This window comes from Taudactylus pleione, unplaced genomic scaffold (genome assembly GCF_031769625.1).
Source record: "Taudactylus pleione unplaced genomic scaffold, aTauple2 ptg000017l, whole genome shotgun sequence".
Lineage (NCBI taxonomy): Eukaryota > Metazoa > Chordata > Amphibia > Anura > Myobatrachidae > Taudactylus > Taudactylus pleione.
In genome coordinates, this window is record NW_028284419.1 from 13,770,548 (window position 1) to 13,790,896 (window position 20,349).

The 20,349-nt window shown below is 41.5% G+C and overlaps 1 protein-coding gene across 1 annotated transcript in view; it reads left to right on the forward strand.

The window, feature by feature from the left end:
• Positions 1 to 20,349, forward strand: part of LOC148540817 (calcium-activated chloride channel regulator 1-like) — a 125,620-nt gene that overhangs the window by 98,439 nt on the left and 6,832 nt on the right. Inside the window, exons 9-13 of the mRNA XM_088482194.1 lie at positions 2,218 to 2,324; positions 3,674 to 3,895; positions 9,650 to 9,920; positions 12,816 to 12,980; positions 18,597 to 18,824. Coding sequence (XP_088338320.1) covers positions 2,218 to 2,324; positions 3,674 to 3,895; positions 9,650 to 9,920; positions 12,816 to 12,980; positions 18,597 to 18,824 — 993 coding nt within the window. The remainder of the gene's footprint in view (positions 1 to 2,217; positions 2,325 to 3,673; positions 3,896 to 9,649; positions 9,921 to 12,815; positions 12,981 to 18,596; positions 18,825 to 20,349) is intronic.

Below are 20,349 nucleotides of genomic sequence, written 5' to 3' on the forward strand. Positions count from 1 at the left end.
TGATCCTCCCTTGAGACTTAAGGTGGGTACACACCTGACAGATATATCTACAGATCGAGTCATCTACAGATAAATCTGCAGGTGATGGTCGTTCATACACACTGAACGGCCATCATCTGCTTGTGCCCTCGGTTCCCGGCGGCTGGTGGGCAGGACTTGGCGGCCGGTGGGCGGGTCGGGGGCGTGTTCCACCCCCCCTCCTTGAGGCTGTCCCTGTGTGTGTATGGGCGGTCTGCCGACCACCAGTACACACCTGCCCTTGGACAGGTATGTCTGCAGACAAATCTGTCCATCAGCTGTGCAGCACAGCCAATGCAACTTGTCGGTGAACGACGACGTTCACCGACATATCACGGGTACACACTGGCCGGCGTGCAGCAGATATATTGGCCGATCAATTGATCGGCCAATGTATCTGTCAGTGTGTACCCAGCTTTACAATTAGAGAGATCTATAAGACACTGATAATCATATCAGTTAGATAATGTAGAATCTTGGAGGTGACTATACTAGAAGCCACTTTTCATATTATCATGAATGGGTAATCGTATGTAGTACAGTTATATAAAACATAGTGCAGAGTGGACAAAAATGAGCTTGAGAGGAGCTTGTATATACTAATTAATTAGAGTGATGTCAAGTTTATCAGTCATGACTATAATAAATTAGTACCACTCATTCGTGAGTTATAGATTTTACTACTATACAGCAGTTTTAGAGTGAATCTGTTTACACTGGAGGACAAATGTAGTCATATATTTACCATCACTGTTTATAAGATACTCTGTGACAGAGAGATATGGTACCATCTTTTTTCTACTTTGTGGCTATTATATAGTTACACTCAAGCTAAAGGCACAACATAGAGCTGATATTAACTTCAGCCTACATCCAGGGGATCCCCTAATGCTTGAAGTTTGCCCCTCATATGACAGCACAACATAATACCAAACAATTATATGAAATTATACAGATATAGTACATTGAGTTCATATATTAGCTGTCTATTAGGGTTATAATCACATGCTAAAATTCTGTATTTATGATTTTTTTTGTTAGAGACCAAGGGAGACTTACCAATTTATTTTAAGATTCACCTTGTTATATGTCCTTACACTTTTCTGTTATATTGTTTGTTTCAATAATTCTGTGGAATTATTTATAAATATTTTGCTGTCTTTTATGCATCTAATTATTAACAAAAGTTACATTTTATATTTACATTGACCTTTCTCTAGTGCACTGCATCAAGAACAACACTTTTTTTTCTTTTTGTGTTCCTGAATTAGATTTTGTTAGCAGTTACACCCTTGTGGTGATTAAATTATGTCAATAGAAGTTAGATATATTTGAGGTATCAGAAATATTATTTTCAGTAATTTCCTTTAATACCTGTGCAGTTTATCTTCCCTTTTGCAATAGGATACATCCCCCTACATTCAATCAGCTTAGCCAGTGTAAGAACAGACAAAGTTGCCTCAGCTCTGGCTTCTCTCTCTCTCTCTCTCTCTCTCTCTCTCGCTCTCTCTCGCGCTCTCTTGCTCTCGCTCTCTCTCTCGCTCTCGCTCTCTCTCGCTCGCTCTCGCTCTCTCTCGCTCTCTCGCTCTCTCTCTCTCGCTCTCTCTCTCGCTCTCGCTCTCGCTCTCTCTCGCTCTCGCTCTCTCTCGCTCGCTCTCTCTCTCGCTCTCTCTCTCTCGCGCTCTCTCTCGCGCTCTCTCTCTCTCGCGCTCTCTCTCGCGCTCTCTCTCGCGCTCTCTCTCTCTCGCGCTCTCTCTCTCTCGCGCTCTCGCTCTCTCGCGCTCTCGCTCTCTCTCTCTCTCGCTCTCTCTCACTCGCGCTCTCTCTCGCTCTCTCTCGCTCTCGCTCTCTCTCGCTCTCTCTCGCTCTCGCTCTCTCTCGCTCTCGCTCTCTCTCTATCTATATATATATATATATATACACACACACACAGATATATATATATATATATATATATTTATGGATTGGACTGATTTTGTCCATCCTTTCTTTGACACCATACTTTACCTTAAATAAATATTTCATTTAATAAATAGCTAACAGTTTCTGCCAAATCTAACTCTCAATGTCTTTGTTTATGGTTATATTTTAGTTGTTAAGTGATTTGCACACAACACATTTTATCCGATAGAAAGTGTAACAATTTTGTAATTTTTGTCACCATGATGTTCAATTGAATTCATTTCATTTTGTGCACAGGTGGTTTACAGCTTTATGCATCAGATAAAGTTGATGCAAACGGTTTGATTGACTCCTTCAGTGTGATCAAATCCAGCAGCGGAGATGATATACAGCAGTCTGTTCTGGTATGTCATAACGTAATTAAAACATGAATAAAAATATAAAGCTGTTGGGGTCATTTAGGGTGAGACGGAAGTCCCATTTTTAACACAAATGTGCTTTTTTGTACTTGGCATACCTATGAAAAATGTATAACCCTGTGTCCTAAATTGTGCTTTTAATATATTTATGACCTGTGCATCTGTACAGGTGAAGCGGTGGAACAGCAGCAGAATAGCCAACCACGTATTGTATTTGTTGCAGGTGCCCAAACACTGCAGCACAATTGTTGCTACCAGCCCTTGATAGTAGTGTAGTGCACCAGGAGAAAATTTTGTTAAAGGGCAACACCACAGACACCCTCTTTTACCCATTTATTGTTCAGGTACATTCCAGGACATTCTCTTATATCTTGCAGCTTTCAATCTATTTGCAAACAAAAAACACTTATCAGCGAGGAGATATGTGCCACTCAAACTGGCAAATGTGAATTTTTTTTTGTGTGTGTATGTGTGGGATCGGTATGAAATACCGCCGGACCTATGTCTGGCGGTTCAAATCCCAACGCCAGAAGACCGGCACCAGTGAAGATCCTGACATCTCTAAAGGTAAGTATTAACTAACCTTACCCCCCCCCTAACCCTCCTTTAGGGGTGCATAACCCTAACCTACCTCCCTAGTGCCTAACCCAGACCACCCTCTAAGTGCCTAAACCTAACCACCCTTTCCCCGCAGCCTAAACCTAACCCTCCCAGGGGGGTGCCTAACCCTAAGTCTCCCCAGGAGCCATAAAACCTAACCCTCCGTCCCCACGGCTGTCCGTGCCCGGCGCCCGGCTTACCTTCATTCGGTATGCCGGGCGTCGGGCTCCTGGAGTAGGTCTAATAGCAGGCGTCAGGATTTTGACACCTGTCATTAGTACCTTGCTGGGATTTGACAGTCGAGAAGCCGGCGGTCGGCATTTCGTCCATCAGCTTCCTGACTGCATCCCATGTGTGTGTGCAGCATAACTTGCGTTAAATGCATCAAATTCTAAGGGGCCTTTTCACAAACCTATCTTTCCCATTAATCAAGGGAAACAGCAGTTTCCACATGGTTATCATAGAACACCAGCGGCCCCATACAATGTACAATGGGGACATTGTATTTGTGATTTATATATCAAGATCTGAGTTTGACTCTGGCAGATATCATCTGTGGTTGTCGTTAACACATACAGTACTTTAAAATGGAAAGAGAATCTGGAGTGCAAAGAGGGATACATTTAGATTCCTCCCCCGGCATTGCATACTTAATGGTATTACTTGTATTGCCTTTGCGGGGCTGGGGGTTATATTTTTACATAATGCTAAACTTGTTTCTCTTCCTTGAACAGATTGAGAGTACTGCAGCAACAATACAACATAATCAATTTCTGAATGGCAAAGTTACCATCGACAATTCCATAGGGAATGACACTTTCTTTTTAGTGACATGGACCAGCGCAATTCCAAATATCAAGCTAACAGATCCAAATGGGAAAGTCTATATAAATGACCAGTTTGTCAGTGATGCGATCTCAAAGTCTTCTCGTCTAACGATCCCAGGTACCGCAGAGGTATGGTACCAAATTTTAAGTGATAATAAAATTAATTTGCAAAAAACCTTTGTTTTTTTAACTAAACATATAAGCATAGTTCCTTCTACCCAGGCGTCTTGTCTTCCCTTCATATTTTGATTTACAAATTATTTGGTGCTGCCATATTTTTTACTTTATCCATGTTAAAATTGACACATATAGGGCGAAATGTAATCGAGTCCGGAGTTTGGAAAATGTGCAGGTATAGAGCTATACTCACACCTTTTTACAACTTACCCTATGTAATAGGGTGCGAGAACATGCAAACCCGTATGTTTCTCACACCCCCGCAACTCGCAATGGCAAAGCAGGCATCCAGATGTTTTTGCCATTGTGAGGATACAAGTTGGGCAATGTAATTGAGTGTGACTGTTTAACTCGCACACAGGGCCTGATTCACTACAGATCACTAATCCGATCACGGCTGTGATTACACACGCAGGTCTACTGGGAAAATATGCTAGTGAATGCAATTGCAGTGCCGTCGAACAGCCAGCATAGAGACGCTTACTACCATTGTCTTGTATCTGTAATACCTTGCAATCCTGCGTATACATCGGGAACACAAGTCGAACACCGGCCCCTCTTGCACAATTACAGCAGGTCTGACCTTACTCAGAAATTGCTAACCTCGTCGCACGCAGTGAGCTTAAGCTGCGTATGCCGTTGCAGTGGCTAATTTATGCACGTCCAGGAAACGGCATTCAAACGGCCTGCGTTTCTCTGACCACTCTCCTGTCACCACCCCCAAACGCTGATGTCCTGTCCCTCCATGTACAATGGCTTTCTTTCTGCGTGCATGATCGCAGAGTGATCGCAATGCTAATTCACGCACGCGCACTGCGAAGCATATGCATGCACAGTATGCACCTTCGGCTGATCTGCATACACTGTTGCAGCTGCGATCTGTAATTAATCAGGCCCATTATTACTGCCTGAAAACTTGAGAAAACAGACCTGCTTCAGGCTAGCCTGAGCAGGTCTGAGTTACACAGAACCATGCACAGATCCGTGAGATCTGTGCCCGTTTTTGTGTGTTTAAAAAAATAAACAGTAAAAACAAAAAACAAAAATTATGTGTGACCCCTCCCCACAAGCATAACCTGCTTGGGCTCTGTTGAGCCTGTCCTGGTTATTAAAATACAGGGGAAAAAATGTGGGTGATCCCCTGTATTTTATGAACCAGCACCAGGCTCTGTTGAGTCAGTCTTGGTAGTTCATCTGCAAAAGAAATATTAAAACAAAGACAAGACATACACATGCATGCACACTCAAATTCACACTCACATTCACAATCACACTCACATTCATGCATACTTACCTATGATCCCTGTAGCCATTCACGTCCACTTGTCCAGTAGCATCCACAACACCTGTAAAAAAAAATTCCATACTCACCTATTCCTAGTGTAGATCACGTCCTCTTTGGTGCAAGTAAGCATGCAAGAGGTTAAAAACGGAAAACTGGACAAGTGAAACCAGGTCGGACAGGAGGAAGTGTATGTGTTTACAGTTATTGGAACCCGCGTGACTCTTGTCAATACAGGAGCTGGAAAAAAATTCCATACTTACCTATTCCTAGTGTAGATCACATCCTCTTTGGTGCAAGTAGGCATTTACAAAAAAGAGAAGAAAAGGGTATTGTCTCTTTGTTGGCGCACATAGAGGATAATTGTATATAAAATATAACTTTTATTAAATAAATTATTTAAAAAATGTTTCGCCTTATTAGTGAAATATTCCAAGAAAAAAATATAATAAAAACATTGAAACAAATGTGTGTCATCAATTGATATTAAATTATTAATAATTCATTTGTCTCTGTGTCCCTTTCAGTTATGTTTCTGAGTAAAGATTCTATTAAATGTTGTTTTCTCCAGTGTCATTAATCATAACATATATTTATATAGTTGAAATCAATTGGCCCTGCATGTACTACCCACAATTGTAATTAGATATACTATGTTGAAACTAAACCAAGATATAAATTCCATTGGTGATATTATGCTGCCATCTATTGGTTATGGTATGCCATTACACCTTTAGAACCAGGTTGATTTAATGGGTGCTATATTATGCACAATGTCCTCTATAAGGGCCACCTATTTGTATTCATGGAATATTGTCACATGGGAACATGTATACAGATCTTGATACAAATCTTTGTGTCGCCTATTGGGTTAAGAAATAAACAATCAACTGCAGCAATCATATAAAACTAATTAATATGTGGACATCTTAATGCCCTAGTTGATATTAATGCTTAACCCAAATATAAGGATTCCCTTGTATAGCTATAGGGTTTATTCGTGCAGTATGGTACTGTATTTGGTTTATGCTCAGAATGTGGCACCCCCTGTTGGTTTTAATTATACCTAATACAATACAGTGCTATTGTTATAGCTCCCTCTATAGGGCTGCAAAATTGTTTAATAAACTGTTACTCACTCAGACTAACATTACTGAGTGTTTAATGTGGGTTCCTCATGCCCAGCTGCAAGGTTTAATCACAAGTAGTAGTATTGGAGTAGATTATATATATTCACACTACTTGCTCAGAGTAACACTATAACATAGTCTGAGTACTAGGAAAGCATGTTAATGCATGCCATTTTCTTCACTGTGATAATCACATTTGCTTATACACACAGTGGATGCAGTGCTAATAACACAGCATAGGATTATCAGCAGCAGGAGCTACAGAATGCCAATAAACTATTACTCACTCAGACTGATACTCTTAAAAATTCTGTAGCTCCTGCTGCTGATAATCCTATGCTGTGTTATTAGCACTGCATCCACTGTGTGTATAAGCAAATGTGATTATCACAGTGAAGAAAATGGCATGCATTAACATGCTTTCCTAGTACTCAGACTATGTTATAGTGTTACTCTGAGCAAGTAGTGTGAATATATATAATCTACTCCAATACTACTACTTGTGATTAAACCTTCCAGCTGGGCATGAGGAACCCACATTAAACACTCAGTAATGTTAGTCTGAGTGAGTAACAGTTTATTGAACAATTTTGCAGCCCTATAGAGGGAGCTATAACAATAGCACTGTATTGTATTAGGTATAATTAAAACCAACAGGGGGTGCCACATTCTGAGCATAAACCAAATACAGTACCATACTGCACGAATAAACCCTATAGCTATACAAGGGAATCCTTATATTTGGGTTAAGCATTAATATCAACTAGGGCATTAAGATGTCCACATATTAATTAGTTTTATATGATTGCTGCAGTTGATTGTTTATTTCTTAACCCAATAGGCGACACAAAGATTTGTATCAAGATCTGTATACATGTTCCCATGTGACAATATTCCATGAATACAAATAGGTGGCCCTTATAGAGGACATTGTGCATAATATAGCACCCATTAAATCAACCTGGTTCTAAAGGTGTAATGGCATACCATAACCAATAGATGGCAGCATAATATCACCAATGGAATTTATATCTTGGTTTAGTTTCAACACAGTATATCTAATTACAATTGTGGGTAGTACATGCAGGGCCAATTGATTTCAACTATATAAATATATGTTATGATTAATGACACTGGAGAAAACAACATTTAATAGAATCTTTACTCAGAAACATAACTGAAAGGGACACAGAGACAAATGAATTATTAATAATTTAATATCAATTGATGACACACATTTGTTTCAATGTTTTTATTATATTTTTTCTTGGAATATTTCACTAATAAGGCGAAACATTTTTTAAATAATTTATTTAATAAAAGTTATATTTTATATACAATTATCCTCTATGTGCGCCAACAAAGAGACAATACCCTTTTCTTCTCTTTTTTGTAAACTCCTACTTATTGTCCTTGGCAGCACCCCCATAGAATGATTTCATATGTACCACAAATTGTCTAATTGGGGCCGTTACACAAGTATATATACCTTCTTAAACCTAAACCTAGTGCAGAAGTGCTTTCCCAGCCCCTTATCCCTGATTTAATAATCTGTGCAAGTAGGCATGCAAGGGGTTAAAAACGATGAACTGGACAAGTGAAACCAGGTCGGACAGGAGGAAGTGTATGTGTTTACAGTGATTGGAACCTGCGTGACTCTTGTCAATACAGGAGCTGCCAGCTAATCAGCGGGTTGCCTCCATAGTAGCTGCCCACTGAATGGCTCTGAGCGGTCAGCCCGTCTCTCAAACTTTCCCCCATAGACTTCAATGGTGGGAAAGTGCCATTCAAGTCTGTGGTGAGAACCGCTACATTGTAGCCTATGATGGGAACCACAAGGTTAATAGAGGTGTTCTCACTGATCTGTGAAGGCTTCTGTATAACTCTGATGTTTTTATGCTAGTCACATTAAAAGGTCCAAGTTTTCATAGGAACACACAGTCGCATAATGTAATAGCCTCAAACTCACAAGTTTGCAGGCTATTACATTTGGTGAGTTGTGGGACAAACTCTGGGGGTCATTCAGACCCACTCGCGAGCATCAGTACGCTCGCAAGTAGGTAGATGTTCCCCACTGCGCATGCGCACGACGGAGGGAGCTCCGTCGTGCGCATGCGCGAGACCTGGGGAGCGACGGGCTTTCCATCGCTCCGGGTCTCACACCAAAGGGGGCGTGCTGTCGATGTTGATTGACAGCACGCCCCCTTTGGTGGGCGTGCCTGCCAGACGGAGGCGTTCCCATGGGGACGCCTACCGTCTGAAGCCGGCCCCACTGACATCACTAGTGATGTCAGTGGGAGTGATTTTGGCTCTGATAGAGCCAAAATCACTCCAGGGCATGCGGCAGGGAGACCCTACCGCAGGGTCTCCGTCGCAAGTCCAATGGTCGCGATGGTCAAGACCATCGCGACCATCTATAACTGGTCACCAACAGCTATACGAGCAGCCAGGAGGCCGCTCCATTTTCATGGAGGAGGGCCCTGATTCAGAGCGAGCGCTCTGGTCAGAGCGTCCGGCTCTGAATCAGGCCCTCTGACCTTTAAATGTGTGAGTTTGTCCCACAAGATAAACTCGGACCCTATTACATTTACCTCCATAGGGCCTGATTCTGAGTCGGACACACCAACATGACGCATACATCTGAATCACAAAACAGGGTGTGTGCATGTGCCGCACAATGTGTCTAAAGTCACAAGTAGGTGCATGAATGCAGCATCATGTGCGAATGGAGACCAGCATAAAGTAGGCGTTTCTGAGTGGTAACCGGGTGGCAAGTATAAGGACGCAAGGACCTTTACTTCTGATGGGAGTGTCCTAGGAGAGTTGTGGGCTTACATATTATGTGTTTGCAATGCCACAATACATTGCAGGGAGAGGAGCTGCTATGACACGATTCATTGTAGGAGAGGTGTTTTCTTTTCTGGGAGCAGGAAAAAATCCCCCCAAGTTTGTGAGTCTCCTGGAAATTTGGAAGAGTAGGCAATTACGGTTAAACATGTTATAGTGCTCAAGCTTAATGTAGCTTAATAAAATGTGAAGTTTGTCTATAATACTACAAGAAAAGATGATCCTATGTATTAACTGCTCCTTAAAAAAATGTTGTCTGACATGTAGGCTATTCCCAATTATTTTTGAAAAAGACTCTTATGGAAACAGGTTTGGATGACATCAATTGCTAATTTCCTTAGCATAAAACATTACAATATTTTTTGACATTTTATATATATATACAGTATATATACTTGTAAATGTTATATCACCTTAATAAGCAAATATGTATACATTTCATTGCAGAGAGGTGCTTGGGAATACAGCTTATGTAACGCTCAACCAGCAGAGCAAGTTCTTGGTTTAACAGTGAGTTCCAGAGCAGCCAATCCAAATGTGCCGCCAATTGTAGCTGAAGCATACATGAACAGTGACACAAGCCGGTACCCCAGTCCACTGATTGTGTATGTGACGGTAACCCAGGGGTTTGCTCCAGTTACAGGAGTAAAGGTTACTGCTTTTATTGAAGCACAGAATGGAAGTGTTGTTACACTGCAGCTTTTGGACAATGGAGCAGGTAAGGTTTTAGATGCTAAGGTACTTTTTTTATTAGGGTATTTGAAGAATCAATGGAGGAGAGGTATCAAGCATTGGAGAAAGATAAAGAGGAGTAGTTGCCCAAAGCAACCAACCAGCTTTTAATTGTCATTTGAAAGACTGTACTAGATAAATGACAGCTTTGGGCAACTTCTCCATCTTCAGCACTCTTCAAGGATTGATACATCTCCCCATAAGAGACATTAAACTGTTTATTCCGAAGCGGAATACAAGTTTAGACTTGCACATAAATTATATTGATTTCGAACAGTTCATTAACTTGCCCTGTGCTTATTTTGACACTATACCGTGATGTTACAGAGAGTGTTATCAAATTGGCCAGATATACTTATAATATTTCTGCATGTGTGGCCATTATTAAACTACCCACAATCACATTTTTTAGATAAAAAAATGTTTGCATCCAGCCATTAGATAACATGGGTTTTCTAAAGATATGTTTGTGCGGGATGCAATCAGGATACCGGTGGGCGCTATCCCGTCTGCCAATATCCCGACACTTACATCCCGACATGGGACTAAAGATAGGCGTCAAAATCCCGACGCCTATCATTAGTCCCACTACGGAATCCCGACACCCGGCATCCGAACAAAGATATGCCGGGTGTCTTAGCGCAGGGGTGGGGCGGGTTAGGTTTAGGGACCCCCGGGGGCACTTAGGGTTAGGCACCCCCTGGGAGGTTTAGGGTAGAAGGAGGGTGGTTAGGCACCACTAGGGGGGGGATAGGATTAGGCACCCCCCCCGGGGGGGTTAGGTTTATGATGCGAGGATGGGGGGGTTAGGTTTAGGCACTAGCAGGGGGAGGCTAGGGTCAGGCACTCCTAAGGGAGGGTTAGAGGGGGGAGAGGGGAGGGTTAGGGTACTTACCTTCAGCTGTTAGGATTTCGACCTGCCGGGCTGCCACTGTCGGTATTTGATTACATACCGATTCCTGTTTGTGCTGCCCGCCTACTGTACTAAACAATTAGATCTCCATAATTATATACATGTATATTAAAATGTATCCTCTAACTATTATTACTCTTTGTGTATATAGTGGCAGCATATTCTGCAGCACTTTATATAGTGTATATTCATTCACTTCAATCCTAGAACTGATGGCGTCTAATCTACTTTCCCTACCAGAGACACAAACGTGCACCTACAGCTGCATAGACAACTACAGCAGCTCCTAATACGGTTCCCTACAGTAGGGGTTAGAGTTCCTCTAAGATATTGAGATAATCAAATTATTGTTTACCTAATAATTAAACCAAAAAATCATCTGAGGGGTGTCCTGTGCATACACCACATAATAAAAAAACATTCTTAAGTAAACAACAATATAAAATAAAGACTCGGAGACATGAGTTTGGCAGAATAATTTGTTAGCTATTTATTAAAATTATATTAAAATCTTAAATGATGGAAAGTATGGTGGCAAAGAAAGGATGTCCAGAGTCGCCCCACTCCAACAAAGCACTACACAGACATGCATAGCCAGTGGATATCGCCCAAGGTGCACACTAACCAATAAATAAACAACTGTCAACAATAGGTATCCACTCAACCCTCTAACATGACTACCCACCCGGTAGGGTGATGTCGCTGCCCTGGGAGGGTGATTCAGCAAACAAACAAGTCAATGGAGGTGAGCGCACCCAAAGACTATACTAACTAAATAACTCAACCAAATTTGCACCCTAAATGGGTGGGCAGACAGGAACAAAAGAGGCTTTGTCTCAGCCCACAAGGTCTCACATAGTACACTAAAACACACCCTTCTCACAATAGGACCAAATCAATCACATGGTGTCACACAAGCCAGCTCCCAGACTTGAGGTTTAACAAACTCCGCTCTTATCCAATCACTCTTTTTTGAGTCATATGCAGCCGCGCCCCCATGACTGGGTTTTATTTGCCGCAGTCACGTCTGCGACTGTATGCTAATGCTGCTACAAAGCCCTTCCCTGGTGTACATTCGCGTGTATGAATGTGCCAGGACTGAGACACCCACTGTCAGTGACCTTAGACACTCAGTATCTCTTTGGCAGACACAGATTATCAGCCTGAATGTGGCCTCCTATGTAGACAGTTCTGCATTACTGAATGCAACCACTATCAGCAACACGCCTGCTACACTCCTATACTATGCAACATCTCTGTGCATCTGAGAAGCCACCTCCAGGAACGCCCATACATTTCCAATACACTTTTGCTACTGTGCATCCAACTCTGTTCTGCGACTTTGTACGTACAAAATTGGGATCATGAGCATCGCTACTCAGATGAGTGTACAGGCAAAAAACATGACTCCATTGTCCCCATTTACTATCGAATCGCTCGCTAAAGGGGTTATGGCAGGTTTCTGTATTTAACAAATAGCGGTAATCTAAGATTACCAATGTTTGTCAAGCATCGCTTTTGGCATCTTTTAGATGGCGAGAGCAATGCAGGCCCCATAGCCCGCAATGGAGATCCGGGGCTGCCTTTCCGGCTTTAGCAAAGCCTTCCAGGCACTGCCGGGTCCCCATGTAATGCACATGCACAGACAGACCATCGCGCATGCACATAACACAGGAGCCTCGTCGCTGGCAGTGTTAGGCTGCCAGCAGCCCAGTGGAGGACCGCCCCGAGGTTGAGGACTTCGCTGGACCTCGCCGGAGGGGTAAGTATTGGTAAATTCTGGTACATTTTTCGTTTGTATCATGTTGATACTAAACACAAAATTGCGCTGGTGTTTAATATCGATGATAAATGGGGGTGCATATTTCTACCGACATCATTGCTGCGTCTGACTCAGAATCACTCCCTATTACTGCTTATGGGCAGTGTAACAATATGTGTTTGCTTTACATTTTGCTTTCCATTAAGGTGCGGATATTTTCAAGAATGACGGCATTTATACCAGATGCTTCATTGAATACCAAGGAAATGGAAGATACAACCTGAAAGTGCAGGTTGAGAATCAAGACAAAGGTGGAAAAGTTGCCTTACCAAACAGTCGAGCACTATACCTGCCTGGTTATGTTGAGAATGGTAATAATATTTAATCAATAATGAAATGCCAATATTTATAACACTCAATTTGGTTTATTTATATTTACAGTGCATACTATATTACAGTATACTATATTTACAGTACTAAAATACAGTATACAGGGTGAGTCTCCCATATCCAAAATGCTTGGGATCAGGGGTATTTTGGATAACGGAATATTCCGTATTTTGGAATATTTGCATATCATAATGAAATATCTTGGGAATGGGCCCCAAATATACACACAGAATGCATTTATGTGTTATATACACCTTATACACACAGCCTGCAGGTAATTTTATACAATATTTTCAATAATTTTGTGGCTCAAGGAAAGTTTGTGTACAGAAATTAAATTAATTTATGTTTCATATACACCTTGTACACAAAGCCTGAAGGTAATTTTATACAATATTTTTAATAATTTGTGCCTTAGACAAAGTTTGTGTACATTAAACCATCAAAAATCAAAGGTTTCATTATCTCAGTCATGTTAAAATAATTCCATATTTAGGAATATTCCATATTTCGGAATATTTGGATATGGGAGACTCAACCTGTACTATATTTACAGTACTATATTACATTCTGCCTTGTTTATTAACTAACTGTAGTTATCACTTGATAAGTGTAGTCAAGTCCGTGGAGAGGAAATTGGCCACCAGTGCAGTTGCTTCTTGGGCCCCAGTAAAAGTAGGTGCTGTAACTGCAGAGTGGTGTATAACCTCACAGACCTGTAGGAAGCTATTGGTACAGTATGACCAACACTGGACTTCCCTAGGGAGGATGGGACTGAGCTGTGGCCTTATTGGAGGTCGCCCATATATCTTTTTATATATATAATACAGGTACATTGTTTTGCCTTCACCCTCTCCGGGCTACCTGATGGTATAAGAGTCTTTTAAAAACAAAAACAGAACACAATAATAAAATTAATTAAATTATGTCACAACATTATTTCCTTAATATATGTGTTTAAGTCTATTTATGTCTTTTGTTTTTATGAAAATCCTATGGAGCATTTCCTGCTTTATTACTGTAGGTGAGCTCCAAATCTTTCTCATATGCTGGTGTTATCCCTAGCACAGTGGTTACCAAACTGAGCACTTGCAGGGGTGCCACAAGATGGTAGTCGAGTACCAAACCAAATTATTTATTATCAATGTTATGGGCAGACCCAGCTGCCAACCTTAAACTATGTGGACGAACAGAAGCACAACCCTGTCCACCACCACATAACTGAACCTAAGGGTGACACATACATATCTGTCCTTATACAAGGGTTGTTCAAAAAGTAATGCCTAAATGCTCACAACTCAAATTTTATTATAGATACAGATTTGAAAATTTGCAGTAAAACACTTTGAAGTCTTAGTAACAGAATGACTCTACTCAAAAAATTCACCATCTGCCCTCAAACATTTTCTCCACCTCTCAACCCAAGCTGTGAATGCATTTTGGAAAATTCCAGTGGTTGGTGTTTGACCCAGGAACGTATGACGTTTTTAACAACCTCTATGTCTTCAAAATATTGACCACAGTAACAGTGTTTGAGAGGGCCAAACAGATGAAAGTCAGAAGGGGCCAAATCAGAACTGTATGGTGGATGTGGCATTATTGCCCACCCCATTTTTTCAATGGCCGCAGATGTTGCCATCGAAGTGTGAGGTCTGGCATTGTCATGGTGTAAGAATACATTTGACAGTCGAATTGTTGACCTTTTTTTGCGGATGGTTTCTTTCAGCTTCTTAAGTGTAATAATGTATCAATCACTGTTGATTGGTTTTGTTCCAAGTAATCGATGAGAATAACACCTCGGCAATCCCAGAAGAATGTGGCCATGACTTTGTTTACGGATCACTGTGATTTAAACTTTTTTGGCCTAGGTGAACTTGGGTGTTTCCATTGCTTTGATTGGGCCTTTGTTTCTGGGTCATAAAGGAATACCCAGGTCTCATCTCCTGCAATGACATTTTCCAAAAACGTCTCAGGGTTGGCTTCAAAGTTGGTCAAAAGGTCATTGCACACTTCCACCCTCTGGGCCTTATGATCCCTGGTTAATTGCTTTGGAAACCATTTAGCACACACTTTACGAAATCCCAAATCATTGATTAGTGTTTTTACAGTGCCATGGCTACATTCAAGTTCATCACTGATATCTCTGATGGTCACACAATGGTCTTTCTGAATCATGGCATCGACTGTGTCAGCTCTCTGCTGTCGCTGCAGTTGATGGTCTGCCACCACGAGGTTTGTCGCACACGGACTATTCTCCCAATTGAAAATGCTTCATCCACCTTCTGACATTGCTATAGTCAATTGTACCCTCACCATACACTTTTTTTCAGTCTTCTGTGGATTTCTGTAGCACTGCAGCCTTCTTTTTCCAGAAATTCAATGACGGCTCTTTGTTTCATCTTGGATTCCATTGTATTTCTTGGACTACCTAAACAAAACTACATACAGTCAGGTGCATAAATATTGGGACATTGACAGAATTTTCATATTTTGGCCTCTTTTCACCACCACAATGGCTTTGAAATGAAACAAACAAATGTGCTTTAACTGCAGACTTTCAGATTCAATTTGAGGGTAATTACATCCAAACCAGGTGAATGGTGTAGGAATTACAACAGTTTCTATATGTGCCTCCCACTTTTTAAGGGGCTAAAAGTAATGGAACAAACTAAACAATCCTAAATATAACTTTCACTTTTTAATACTGTTGCAAATCCTTTGCAGGCAATTAAAGCCTGAAGTCTGGAACGCATAGACATCACCAGACGCTGGGTTTCATCCCTGGTGATTATCTGCCAGGCTTCTACTGTAAATGTCTTCAGTCCCTGCTTGTTCTTGGGGCATTTTCCCTTCAGTTTTGTCTTCATCAAGTGAAATGCATGCTCAAACGGATTCAGGTCAGGGGATTGACTTGGCCATTGCATAACTTTCCACTTTTTAGCCTTAAAAAACTCTTTGGTTGCTTTTGCAGTATGCTTCAGGTCATTGTCCATCTGCACTGTGAAGCGCCGTCCAATGAGTTCTGAAGCAATTGACTGATTATGAGCATATAATATTGCCCGAAACACTTCAAAATTCATTCTGCTGCTTTTGTCAGCAGTCACATCATCAATAAATACAAGGGAACCAGTTCCATTGGAAGCCATATATGCCCACGCCATGACACTACCACCACCATGCTTCACTGATGAGGTGGTATGTTTTGGATCATGAGCAGTTCCTTTCCTTCTCCATACTATTCTCTTCCCATCACTCTGGTACAAGTTGATCTTTGTCTCATCTTTCCATAGGATGTTGTTCCAGAACTGTAATGGCTTTTTCATATGTTGTTTGGCAAACTCTAATCTGGTCTTCCTGTTTTTGTGGCTCAACAATGGTTTACATCTTGTGGTGAACCCTCTATATTCACTCTTGTGAAGTCTTCTCTAGATTGTTGACTTTGACACATATACACCTACCTCCTGGAGAGTGTTATTGATTTGGCCAACTGTTGTGAAGGAGTTTTTCTTCACCAGGGAAATAATTCTTCTGTCATCCACCACAGTTGTTTTCCGTGGTCTTCCGGGTCTTTTGGTGTTGCTGAGCACTCCGGTGCGTTCTTTCTTTCTAAGAATGTTCCAAACAGTTGATTTGGCCACACCTAATGTTTTTGCTATGGGTTTGTTTTGATTTTCAGCCTAATGATGGCTTGTTTCACTGGTAGTGACAGCTCTTTGGATCTCATATTGAGAGTCGACAGTAACTGATTCCAAATGCAAATGTCACACCTAGAATCAACTCCAGACCTCTTACCTGCTTAATTGATAATGAAATAATGAGGGAATAGCCCACACCTGTCCATGAAATAGCTTTTGAGTTGATAGTCCCATTACTTTTGGCCCCTTAAAAAGTGGGAGGCACATATAGAAACCGTTGTAATTCCTACACCGTTCACCTGATTTGGATGTAATTACCCTCAAATTAAATCTGAAAGTCTGCAGTTAAAGCACATCTTGTTTTTTTTCATTTCTAAGCCATTGTGGTGGTGACTAGAGGCCAAAATATGAAAATTCTGTCAATGTCCCAATATTTATGCACCTGACTGTATATAGTTAGCAGACATATTAAACTACAAATTGACAAAGTTTCAAATAAATGCTGCATTTTATTTCAGAGTTATGAGCATTTAGGCATTACTTTTTGAACAACCCTCGTACATTTTTGCTGCAGTTGCACAAAAAAGCCCCTCTTGGTGTCCCAGGTCCACTGAACCTGTATACAAAGTGCTACAATGTATCAGCCGCAGCTTTTTTTTCATTTCAAGTTCCATTGTTGTTCATATACAGACTCAAGTGCACACAGATATACAAGTGTGACATATCAAATGAATAAGGACAGTCTGCATGGAGTATCCTAGTTGCATATACAGTGCAGCTTATATGCGTACACAAAGGCTAACAATTGCTTGATCTTCGTACGCAGTTGCAATTGCGATCCATGCTGAATCAGACCCTTCAGGGCCGGATCAAGCTCTGTGGGGGCCCCTGGGCAACAAACATGTGGGGGCCCATATATACACACACATATATACATATAGACACACACACATATATATAGACATAGACACAGTACACATAAACTGTACATAACTTACTGTTTCAGAGGCAGGGAAAGGCATATTGAGCAGCGGCAGAAGAAGGGGCGGAGCCAAATCCAGGGGCGGGGCTTAATTGTGGGCCGCAGCAGGCGGCTCCGATGAAGAGAAGAAAAAAAACAGTTCCTCTTGGGGATTGGGGCCGGGGACAGTGTGTGGGGCCCCCTATGTGTGGGGCCCTGGGACGATCACCCCTGTCGCCCTCCCTATAATCCGGCCCTGAGACGCATTTTCAGCAAAAAAAGGCACAAAAAAGATACCCGGCGCTAGCTGAATCTCATGGGACCTGGTGGCTTACTCACACCAGGCAAGTCACGCTGCGTGGTGTATTGAGGCTAGATGTATGAGGGCACATCTGTAAGCAGAATTTACTTCATTTATTGATTTTTGCTGAGTTTCTCAACAAGAAACTTTTTTCGTAGGGGTGTCGTGGAAAAAATACTGATACTTTAGAGCACTGTGATTTTAGTGTACTTAATTATTATTTAATCAGGAAATCTAGTATAGAGGAACTAAATCTTCTTAATGATCTCAACTTTCTGCAAGATACCTTAGTTCAAAACTTGTAATAGTTTAGCACAATTTGTTAAAAATAATAAAGTACATACAAAATCCTAAGCAGGAAAAATTAAAAGTTTTATTTTCCAGCAATAAGTTCTGGAATGGTACATTAAGTTTATTTGGCATGTCCAATCCGCAAAGAAGTCTTGTGTAAATATTTAAGTATGAATATAACATCATTTACATATAACATTTATATAAACCAGGAGTGATCAGAAAGAAATGGTCTTAGAATTGGCCTTTTAGGTTCCCTTAATGACTAAATAAAGTATTGAAATAATTTAATTTTTAAGGGGATTTGTCTTTTACTAATCTTACAGCCTACAGTTTATATATTCTACCACACTTCATCTTCTAAAGTTGGGGAGAAAAAACCCTACAATTGACTAATTTCTCTTAATAGGTACTATAATCAGCAACCCACCAAAGCCAAAACTTACCTCTGAACCTCAGAATTTGGGAACTTTCAGCCGAATATCTTCAGGAGGTGCCTTTATCATATCAGATGTTCCGGAAATTAAAACAGATGTCTTTAAGCCTAGTAAAATCATTGACTTGGTGGCAGTTATTGAAGGCCAACAAGTCATATTGTCTTGGACAGCAACTGGCGATGACCTGGATCGGGGAAATGGTATGTGCTAAATGTAATTATTTACCTGGCGAAACTATGTTCTTTTGTGTGAGCTGCTAAGGGGCCCCCTTCAGGAGTATGTAGCTATGAACAAAACATCTAGATAGAGATACTGGGCATGCTGCAGAATACCGTTTTCAAAGCATATATTGCGTGTTTTCACTCTGCACATGCTCCCGAACTGAGCACATGCAAGAGTCTTATGCATTTCACTCGCATTTGCACTTACCACCGAAGATGAGTAACTGGGCTGTAATGGGGCATTATCGGATAGGCAAAATTTAGTGAGTTTGTGCAGGAAGGGTGTGGTATGTTAGGTTGACATTTATCATATTAACGTGCATCAGGTTGACATGGTGATGTTAACATGGCCGAAATGTCAATATACTTATCATGTTGAGAGTGTCCATGTTGAAATTCAGCATGTCTACAAGGATGACATGTCAACATGATAGAATGTCGACTTAAAGTCCCTGATGGCCCTATGGTTACTTGCCTGGTCCCAGCGGCTTCATCGTCTTCCTCTGGGTCCCGGCGGTCATGTGACGTGCAGTTCTGGAATAGGCGTCTCAGAAGCGGCATACCAAGTATTCTGTCCCTGTCCCTAACCTTACTCCTAGTGCCTAACCCTAAGTATCCACCCACTCCCTGCAACCTAATCCTCCCACTGGCGCCTATCTCTGAGAATGTCACTATTTCACATGGCGACATCTCAGATGATGACATTGTGAACATGACATTGTGAACATGACGATATTCGGAGCATGTCAAAATGGTGCCTGTCGACATGTTTGTGAATGACCACGTGACTGGAATCCGTGTAGGAAGAACTGCAGGCAATGCATAAATGGACATAATGGTTTATACACAAGTTTCCAGGCATATCTTGGATACTTAATAATAGGGATGAGTGGTTCGGATTCTGTGGAAAACGCTACGAATATCGGGGATCTGAGTCCACCCAAGCCGCGGCTTGGGTGTTCCCACCTGACTCGGATCCTACTGCGAGGCCAAATGTCATCCTCCTGACGTCGTATTCTCGAGAGAGTTTGGCTCTACATAACGCGACGAGACCGGGAATCGGTGACATTTCTCTCCAAATGCTTTCAGGCATGGAACAAGGAGTTCCGTACTGCATGCATGAAGAAACAGATGCATGGACAGATCTCCGTCCATGCATCTGTGTTTAATAAAAATGAAAACCTGTGTAAAAAAGTTAAAAAAAATTAATAAATAAAAAAATGGCGTAACCCCTCCCCCAAAAGAGCAACCAGCGCCGGGCTTTAATGACCCAGTGCTGGATGTGCAAAATACGCGGGACAAATGACGTAGGGGGTCCCCCATACTTAAGCACAACCAGCACTGGGCTAGTCAGAACCAGCCCTGGTTGCCAAAATACGGTAGACAAATGATGTAGGGGTCCCCCGTACTTTGAGCAACCAGCACTGGGCTCTGATCCGGTCTTGTTTCTGGAAATACAGGGGAAAAAATGCATAGGGTCCCCCTGTATTATCCAGAACCAGCA